The sequence below is a fragment of the Hylobates moloch genome, unplaced genomic scaffold, assembly GCF_009828535.3.
Source record: "Hylobates moloch isolate HMO894 unplaced genomic scaffold, HMol_V3 SCAFFOLD_55, whole genome shotgun sequence".
Lineage (NCBI taxonomy): Eukaryota > Metazoa > Chordata > Mammalia > Primates > Hylobatidae > Hylobates > Hylobates moloch.
In genome coordinates this window covers 542,024-552,313 of record NW_026652330.1, presented here as the reverse complement: position 1 = coordinate 552,313, position 10,290 = coordinate 542,024, and the positions used below count along the sequence as shown (strand labels likewise).

Genomic DNA, 10,290 nt, shown 5'->3' with positions numbered 1-10,290 from the left:
ACTCCCCTCACCCCCTCCCCGCGGAGCGCCGCCCAGGACAGGCTGGGCCCCAGGCCCCGCCCCGAGGTCCTGCCCACACACCCCTGACACACCGGCGTCGCCAGCCAATGGCCGGGGTCCTATAAACGCTACGGTCCGCGCGCTCTCTGGCAAGAGGCAAGAGGTAGTAACAGCGAGCGTGCCGGTCGCTAGTCGCGGGTCCCCGAGTGAGCGCGCCAGGGAGCAGGAGACCAAGCGACGGGAGTCGGAGTCGCAGTCGGAGTCCCCGGACCGGAGCACGAGCCTGAGCGGGAGAGCGCCGCTCGCACGCCCGTCGCCACCCGCGTACCCGGCGCAGCCAGAGCCACCAGCGCAGCGCTGCCATGGAGCCCAGCAGCAAGGTGAGTCGCGCGCCCGCGGGCCCTCCCGCCAGGAACAAAGGCGCGGACTCCTGCCCGCCTTCCGCCGGCCAGGGCCTCCCCCGCCGCCCCGCCGCGCTGTGAGCCCGGGGCGGGCCGCGCGCCTCTCCGAGCCTGGCTCGGTGCGGGACCCGAGCGCAGCGCCCCGCCGGGCCGCTGGCCTCAGTGGGGATGGGCTTCGGATCTAGCGGGCCGGAGGGCGCCGCGTGCGTAGTTGGCGCCGGCACTGAGCACATGGCCTCCTTCCGGGGGCGCCGCGCCGTCCACGCGGCCCTGGTGGGGCTGGGGACACAGGGCCCGGGCGCGGCACGTCGCACACGACCTCGGCAGCGGCAGCCCAGCGTCGGCCCCTCCCGGTGCGGGGGAGGGGGCCCGAGCGCGGCGCCCATTGGCTGAGCGGGCCGAGCCCCCGGCCCGGCCCAGGCCGCGCGCGGAGGAGGCAGGAGCCGCCCCCGCTATTCGTCTGCTCCCCTAGCCCGGGCGCCCCAGTAGGTGGGCGGCCTGGTGCGAGGTGTCCCACCGGCCTCCCCTACTCCTCCCGCCAGTGCCCCGCGGTGCCGAGGCCGAGGGGAGGGCACTTTTCTCCAGGCCTGGGCTCGAACGCGGGGGTTGAGATGAACCTCCGGTCTCGGAGGCTCTCCTTTCCGAGGAGTGCAGGCCCCAGAGCTTTGGCCCAGTCTCGCGGAGATGTGTTCCCCGGAGGCAGGTTTACCCTCGGGGCCGGGCGGGGAGCGCAACCGGAGGGGCGGGAGATCCGGGGGCCAGGAAAGAGCGCCAGGCTGGAGTCTAGCGGGAAGCGCGCACGCCACGGGGTTGGGGAATGAGGGATGGGGACTCTGGGGACCAACAACTCCCTAGATAGGATTTCTTTTTTCCTGTGTAAATGGGCTTGTCCTGCGGGGCATCTTTGTAGCGTCCGCAGAGCGATTTCTTCTCAACAAATGTTTGTGGAGCCCCTCCTGTGTGTAGGGCATTGTTTCTTTCCACCTCTCTTCCTCCCCCAGTCTACAATATTTTCAAGTCCCTTTTTTCTTTTGAAACGGCCCCTCTTTATCTATTATACTTTGATTTTTCCATCTCCTCAGCTGGGAGGGCACCTGGATGGCCCTTGTTTTCTTAGCTGGGACGCGGGGGTAGCACTGAATTCTGAACTGCCCTTCCTACTGGCTGTGGAGGTGTCCGGGTGGGACTGAGCGGGATGACGCTGGGCCGCACCCTCGGCAGGAAAAGGCCTTCCGCCCCACACCTGTTGAATCCATGAATCCAGACGACTTGCTTCACCCTTCCTGGGCCCTCACTTGAGGTGAGACCCCGGGGAAGTTCCCGGGGAAGGCTCCCAGAATCCTAGGTGAGCCATAAGGGTGGGATATAACTAAACAAAAGTTCGGCGAGAAGCTCTTCTAGCTAATAGCAAGGAAGTCCAAATATCTCAGGGTTCTCGCAGGCCACTTAACTTCTGGGCCTCAGTTTTTCCGTCTGAAAGAGATCACTTTTGTCACTTCCTCTAGGGAAGGAACTATCTATTCAGCATACTATGCCAGACATGGGTATTTATTTGTTGAGTGGATAAGTGAATATTCTACGTGGAGACAGAAAAGTGGAGGAGAAAATCAGCAGGTTCTTAGCCAGACTACATTCAGCGTCACGGACCTTATAGCCCTGCTGGTTACTCACTAGCCTGGAGCTCAGAGAAGGGAAATAAGTTTGCCAAAGTCCCACAGCTAGTAAGTGGTTGAACTGGATTTGAGCCCAGGCCCATCAGATTTAATTTCATTTCTGTCTCCACTGTCTCTCTTCACCACAACATTTCTTGAATTTTGGGCAGAAGGGAGAGAGTTTGCCTATCTTCAAAGGTGGCCCCTTGTGCCAGCTGGTTCTAAATAGTGTAGCAGGTGGATGCTCTTCATGGAGTGTTCTCCAAATTTTCCACTGTCTACCTCGTCAGTAATTAATGTTGGAACACCTCTTTCACAGTGGTGTATCTGTATTTTTATTTATTTATTTATTTATTTATTTTATTTATTTTTTTGAGATGGAGTTTCGCTTTTGTTGCCCAGGCTGGAGTGCAATGGCGCAATCTCAGCTCCCTGCAACCTCCGCCTCCCGGGTTCAAGCGATTCTTCTGCCTCAGCCTCCCAAGTAGCTGGAATTACAGGCATGCGCCACCACACCCAGCTTATGTTTTGTTTTGTTTTGTTTTTGTAGTTTTAGTAAAGACGGGGTTTCTCCATGTTGGTCAGGCTGGTCTCGAACTCCCGACCTCAGATGATCTGCCCGCCTCGGCCTCCCAAAGTGCTGGGATTACAGGCGTGAGCCACCACGCCCGGCTGTATTTTTAAATTCATGCACATGCACTTTGATACTAACAGATTATATGCCTTCATAAAATAGAAATTTCAAAAGACAAATAGATACAAGACAGCAGTTATAGTCATTTTCCCCTCCAAATCTTGTGTAGATCATTCCATATACATTCTGGAATAAAGCCCTTCCCTTTGGAGACTGCTGATTTGACCTGCAAGCACAGCCTTTTTGTGCATGATGTTAAACTGAGGCCTGGAGAGGTCATATCGCTTGCCTTTCACTCAAGATCTGAAAACCAGGTGTGTCTGGCTCCAAAGCCTTGGTTCTGCTATGTTCCTCTTTGTCTCCTAGGAAATGGGAACTGAGTTAACTAACTTCCCCGTGTTCCATTGTACTCCTCTGTAACTCACAGTAATGAGCTTAGCTGAATAGGAAGTAGGGGACAGATGGAATCGCCTTGCCTCCAAGCCAGGAGTTCGCCCACGATCCCTCCTGGGCAGCACGCAAGGGTGAGCCCTGCCCCAGATGTCTCACCCCACCCTTCGTGAAGAACTTATAACTAGCCTTGCCTATGCCCATCACTCATCACTTTTCTGGCCAGTCTCTACCTTCCAGAAAAGGAAAAATCAGAAATCTGCAGGCTTCCTCAGCCCCTCTGTGGTGCAGAGAGCATAGTTTTTTGTTTTTTGTCTCTTTTTGAAACGAGGTCTCACTGTGTCACCCAGGCAGGAGTGCAATGGCACAATCTTGGCTTACTGCAACCTCTACCTCCCAGGGTTTCGCCATGTTGGTCAAGCTGGTCTCGAACTCCAGACCTCAGGTGATCCGCCCACCTCGGCCTCCCAAAGTGCTGGGATTACAGGTGTGAGCCACCGCGCTCGGCCTAGCTGTGTTTTTTTTAAAAGGTGCTTTCTTCTCCACACGCCTGTCTGTGCCATCCTCCACCCACTCCAAATGAGCAGGAATCCCCAGACACAGGACTTGCCATGTTCTTGCTGCGTGCCATACGAGCCTGAAAGTTGAATTAGACGTAACTTGACAACTGAAACTCTACTGTGAATGGAAACAAAACACTAGATGTTCCCACTAAACTCTGACCTTGAAGAAGTGGCTTTCCTTGGAGCCTTGGTTTCCTTCTCAGTAAACAGAGACTTGGCTACCCCCAGTGGATGTGGTGAGACTGGCCCCGTGCCCTAAATTAGGGCAGTGGCTATTTTAAGTGGAAAGACCCTTTGTAAGGCCAGTCTGGGTGTACAAATGATGTAAACAGCCCCAAGATGATCCTTGTCTAGTACCGAGCCATCCAGGGATTCGACCCTATTTGCCCCGGAGCTGGGCAAGCCTCAAATCCCCCCTAATCAGCTTGTGACTTCAAGGAGCTCAGCTTTGCCCAGTGCCTCCTGGTCACGGGGTGTCGGCCCAGAGCTCTGCTCAAGTACCAAGGGTACAGGCATCCAGCTCCCTGCTTCCCCAAGACTGGCAGAGCTGGGGAGGCCTGGAACAAAGAGGAAAGTGCGCAGTGTTGGCTTGGGGCCTGCAACCTCACCCCTTCCCCCACTTCACTCCTGGGCACAGAGGTGATAAAGCCGCTCACTCAGTCTGGTAACCGACATCCCCATGATGGCGGAGGCTGGGAGGCCTCCTGACCAGATTCATGGGCTCAGAGAGGCTGTGTCCAGGCCTGCGGGCCCAGCCCTGGCTACCCAAACAAGCCTCCAATTGTTACCTCCCTCCACGGGAGGGGTGGACTGGAGCCTGAGGCTCTGTCTTCCAGCCACCAGGCCTGGCAGTAGCTGATGCATAAACATTAGGGTTTTGCAGTAACTGAGCAGGGCTCCCAGGCCTTGAACCTGGGCAGAAAGAAGACAGCATCTCTTCTCTTTGTGACCACGCTGACTGGCCTCCCTGGGGCTTCTGCACCCTGGAATGGGAGAGAGCTCTTGCCAGGCCTCAGCTGATAGAGCTTTTGGCCACTGAGGCCTCTGCTGGACAGGAAGTCTGCCTATGCCTCCTAGCCCAGTTTATCTCCCCCTGCCCTGGCATTTGGGAGTGGGGAGGAAACGGCTCCATCAGAAACAGCTCTACCATTCGACCTTAGGCCAGCCACACTTCTTGTTGGAGCTTATGTCCTCAGCTGTACTGGGGATGAGACCTAGCTGTCTGGGTCAGCAGCACTGAGGCTCCAGGGGAGCACGTGGTCTGTGCAGCAGGCTTGGGAAGTGCTGAGCAGCACAGATTGAGTTTCATAGCACAGTGGGAGCCCAGACAGGCCAGCTAGCCATAAGCACCTCTGCTGAGGAAGAGGTGGACTCTCTTGGGCTGGGGGGCCCAGTTCGCGGAAAGAAACAAACAGCTACACTGGGCTCCTTGAGCATCCAGCTGTGGCAGTTCTTCTTGAGGACTTTCTGCCCCTAGCTGGGTGTCTTCTTCAGCTCCCTGCTGCGTGTGATAACTTGTGTGTGGCCCTCACAGCTGTGCAGAAGCTATTCCCAGAGGGTTCTGGCCCCAGGTAAACAGAGTCTGCTCTGGGCTCGCCTTGCCTCCATCCCACAGCCCTGTGTGCTGTCTGTGGCACAGCCTAGAGCAGCACTGCATTGTGGCCCTGGCCCTTACGCGGCTGGAGCTGATGCTGAAGTCCGGTGTCCCAGCGGTCATGGCTGGCATCATCACCGTCCACAACCTGGTGGTGGAAGTCCTTATCCCCAACTCCCTGATTGACTGCATCAGCCTCTACGGGAATCTCCTCCAGCCAAGCGCTAGCCTGAGTGTGGGCCTGAGTGGCCCGGCAGCCAGCTGTGTCATCAGCACTGTGGGGGACACAGTGCTGCCTAGAAGCCCGGGCTATTTGTGGGCCTGATCCTGATCCTCATCTTCACTGCATGGTCTCATTCTCTCCACAAAGTAGCCTTTGAGCCCACCAGCCACAGAATATGATATAAAGATCACCCCTGCTCGTTCCAGAATGAACAGCCTGACACACATGTCCCTTCAGTAGTTGGTCTTGTGAATGCAGTGTCCTAGGGCAAATGCCCATCATCTGTTGACCCCATCCTTGCCCCTGCCTGCCCCATGCTGTGGACATCTGGGCCCCCTCGTCACCCATCCTGGCCCCCTGACCAGTGAGGATGCCCCCTCCCATCTAGGGTACTCTGTGTCTAAGGATGAATTCCAGTGTCATTTTCCTCTCCACTGTAGGTTTATTTGTGGAAGATTGGACCTGTTCATACATCTGTGGGGCAGCCCTCCATCTCCCAGCTATATAAAGTCTCTAACCACAGTGTTGCATTGTGGGGTTACCATGTGGTCTGATACTTCCTTGAATGAACTACCCTTACTCCAGCCCTGGACAGTCCAGGGCCTAGCAGGCAGTGTGTGGGGCCTACCAGGTCCTGGCATCCAAGCTGTGTCCAATAAAGTTCTTAGATGTGACTGGAAAAAAAATTGGATTAAAAAAATTGCAGAAGTTACAGAGCCAACTACAGAGAAGCATAATAAATGAAAGAGTGTCTTCTAGTTTTGACAGTTTGGTGTTTACCCTAAAGACTTTTTGTGCATGTGTAGCTACATGCCTATAAATAAAATATTTGTGTAGTTGGATCCCACTTTCTACATAGTTCTTTGCAAACCACTCTGTTCACCAACCCAACCCTTAGAGGTAAATACTGGCAGTGTTTCTGCACATACAACCATGTGCCACTATACAAGTTCACTAACTCCCTGTTCCTTACACAATATGTACATCCTATTGCTTTCTTCCCCCTGAACAATCTACCCTGGTACTCTTCATAACACATACGTGTTATGTGAAACACAGATGTGTTTCGTTCTTTCCAATAGCTGCATAAGACTTCATTAAAGGCATGTCCCACCATGATTAAGAAATAGCACCCCCCCATCACCTTCTTCATACCACTCACCACCTGATGTATTACATGTATTTATTTTCTGCCCCAGCCTTCAACTAATCTGTCAGGTTCCATAGGCAGGGATTTGGTGTAGTTGTATCGCTGAATTTCCATTGACTAGGAGAGTGTTGGGAGCATGCATTCAGGCATAATCTTTCCTTAGCAGTATCAATTATTCATAGAAAATCCTCTCTTATGGAGAATTAACTGAAGCTTAGAGGAAAAGACTTTTCTTTTTTTTTTTGAGATGGAGTTTCACTCTTGTTGCCCAAGCTGGAGTGCAATGGCGCCATCTCGGCTCGCTGCAACCTCTGCCTCCCGGGTTCAAGTGATTCTTCTGCCTCAGCCTCCCGAGTAGCTGGGATTACAGGCGCGCGCCCCCCACGCCCAGCTTATTTTTCGTATTTTTAGTAGAGACAGGGGTTTCACCATGTTGGTCAGGCTGGTCTTGAACTCCTGACCTCAGGTGATCCGCCCATCTCAGCCTCCCAAAGTGCTGGAATTACGGACGTGAGCCACCACGCCCAGCCAAGAAAGGACTTTTTTAAGGTCACACAAGTGGAGAAGCTGGGACTTAAACGTGTCTGCTGAGAGTGACAGTGAACTTTGCATGTGCCCAGTCTTACCAAATTAATGTTCTTTTAGTTGAATTATTGCCCGTCTCACCACCAAATGTGTATCTTCTCAGGGGTGTCAGTTTCCCCAGGGTCCAGATCCTGGCCCCACGCCCACACACGGCCAAGGAGCCATTTACATTTAACATTCCATAATAGGATGCATACCTTTTGGGTTATTTAAGGAGGATGTGGTTTTGCCTGGAAGGCTTTGAGAATGCTGGGGAGCTAGCTCAGGGGACGTGGGGCTTAAAGCAGAGGCCGATCAACTTTTTTCTAAAGGGCCAGATAGAGCGTAAATATTGTCAGCTTTGTCGGACATGTAGTTCTCGGTCTGCCACTCAGCTTTGCTGTTGCAGTACAAAAGCAGCCGTAGACAAATGAGTGTAGCTGTGTTCCAATAAAACTTTATTCATGGTCACTGAAATGTGAATTTAATATAATTCTTACATATCACAAAATATTAGTCGTCTTTTTTTTCTCCCCAGCTACTTAAAAATGCAAAACTCATTCTTAGCTGCCATAGTTTGCCAACTTTGGCTTACAGCAAATGCAGCCCAAAGGTTTCTGAGCTTGTGCCCGGGCTGTCTCGGCTCAGAGTGGGCAAGGCTCCGAGAGTTGCTTTTATGGAATTTGACCTACATAGAAAGCACCAGGTAGAAACCTTGTTTCCTTCAGGGACCAGTACCCGGAAACAAGGGGGAGGACCTGAGCAGGAAAGGCGTAGAATTTGGCATCAGAGACCCCCGATTGGAAGCTTCCCCGAAGCCTGAGTCCCCTGGTTCTACGCTTTTCCCTCTCTCTCATTTGTCATCTGTGAAAAGGGAGCAATCGCTCCCCAAAAGCTTGTTCATGGTGGTTAAATCAGAATGCGTGAGCAGCCCCTGACAGGGTGCCTCAGCTTGCTGCTGCTGCTGATAAATGCACCAGCTCCCTCCTCTCAGTTCTACTTTGAAGACTGGCGAGTGCCTTCTGCCTCGAGGGCAACCAGGGGTGTCTGGAGGTTCAGTCATGCAGGGGTCTTGACATCATTGGAGGGCTTAAAGGAAGTGGCTTCAGGAGCACTTAATGCTTGAGGTCACCCTAAGGTCAGGCTTCGGACTGTTAGTCCATCACTCTTCTTTTTTAAAAGACTTGGCAGGATGGAACTGGTCAGAGGGTAGAATGCCAGGCTAGGAAACCAAACAACTCTAGTCCCAACCCTGGCTTTTGTTTGTATGCTAGGCTGGGCACCTGCCCTCTGACCTCAGGCACCTCCCGTCAAGTGCTGACGTTAGCAGTCTGCAATTTCTTGAGCTTCTTTCTTTCTTACTGCAGCCAAGGCTGTCTTATTTTTTTTTTCTTTTGAGAGTGTCTCACTCTGTCACCCAGACTGGAATGCAGCAGTGCAATATCTGCTCACTACAACCTCCGCCTCCCAGGAGGTTAAAGTGATTCTATTCTCATGCCTCAGCCTCCCAAGTAGCTGGGATTATACACATGTGCCACCACACCCCACTAGTTTTTGTACTTTTGTTTGTTTGTTTGTTTTTGGAGACGCAGTCTTGCTCTGTCGCCCAGGCTGGAGTGCAGTGGCATGATCTCAGCTCACTGCAAGCTCTGCCTCCTGGGTTCATGCCATTCTCCTGCGTCAGCCTCCCGAGTAGCTGGGACTGCAGGCGCGCGCCACCACGCCGGGCTAATTTTTTTTTTTTTATTAGTAGAAATGGGGTTTCACCATGTTAGCCAGGATGGTCTCGATCTCCTGACCTCGTGATCTGCCCACCTCGGCCTCCCAAAGTGCTGGGATTATAGGCGTGAGCCACCGTGCCCGTCTCCAACTTTTGTATTTTTAGTAGACAGGGTTTTGCCGTGTTGGCCAAGCTGGTCTCGAACTCCTGGCATTAACCAATCCGCCTGCCTCGGCCTACCAGAGTGCTGGGATTATAGGTGTGAGCCACCGCACCCAGCCTTGAGGTTCTTTGTTTTAATGCCCAGAAGTTCGTTTAATTGAGTAAGAAACATAACAAAACAAATTAAAAGGGAGCTGTCATGGATTCAGGTAATCCCCTCCCACCCTCCTTTGAGCTGTGGACTAAGCAGTTAGAAAGCCCTGCATCCCCTGCTTCCCTGCACCTGGGGAACCCATGTGGGAGGCTGTGGGAAGAGGACAAGATGGAGCAACATATGGAGTCTGCCGGCCCTGGGACCCTCCTCTTGCCAGGAATACCCTGCTTCTGAGTGGCAGTAGCCATGTGCCCTCCCTGTGCCAATATAGATTGAGAACCTGCTGCAGGCCAACCCTGGGGCTGGAGCGCAATGCCGACACACTGACACGGGTCAAAAGGCCACAGTGTTTGGCAAGTTATACAATGTGGCCAGGGCCATCTGGCATCCGAGTGTTGGGGGAGAGGTCCTGAATCTTAACACCTCATCCGTAGCTTCCTGGGAGAGGGAGGGCTCTTGTGGGTGTGGGTCGTGAGACTCCCAGCGGTGGGATAGGGAGGGTGAGGGGTGGGGACATGAGAAATGCTTCTCTGTGCTGAACCCTGAGCCCAGTCGCTGGCCAAGCTGAGAGGCCATGATTCTCCTAGGAGAGTCAGGATTTGAACTCGGTCCGCCTGACTTCAGAGGTCCTTCCTCGACAGCCCTGTGGGCTTGGAGTGGAGGGTTTTGTGGGGTGCTGTATTTACCTCTCAGAGCTCTGATGTTCCAGCACTCGTCAGGGGTTTCATAAATGGCTAAGGATGAACACTGGTCTGGCACAACAGATACACACAGAGCCAGCTTTGCCCAAAAGCCAAATTGAAAAGTGGCAGGTTTTCTTTGGCAATTAGTATGTGCTGTTGCCTACTCTGGTCACTCTGGCTGCAGACACGGTATGACCCAGGTTCCATTCTTTTTTTTTTTTTTTCTTGCTGTGTTGCCGAGGCTGGAGTGAAGTGGCATGATCTTGGCTCGCTGCAACTTCTGTCTCGCAGGCTCAGGTGATCCTCCTACCTCAGCCTCCTGAGTAGCTGGGTACAGATGTGTGCCACCATATCTGGCTGTTTTTTGTTTTTTGTTTTGTAATTTTAGTAGAGACCTGGT

General features: G+C 53.3%; 1 protein-coding gene across 1 annotated transcript in view; it reads left to right on the top strand.

Moving 5' to 3' along the window:
- The first annotated feature begins 152 nt into the window (after positions 1-152).
- Positions 153-10,290, top strand: part of LOC116463723 (solute carrier family 2, facilitated glucose transporter member 1) — a 31,901-nt gene continuing 21,763 nt past the window's right edge. The window contains exon 1 of the mRNA XM_032146956.2: positions 153-380. Within this exon, the coding sequence (XP_032002847.1) occupies positions 363-380 (18 nt within the window). The 5' untranslated portion in view covers positions 153-362. The remainder of the gene's footprint in view (positions 381-10,290) is intronic.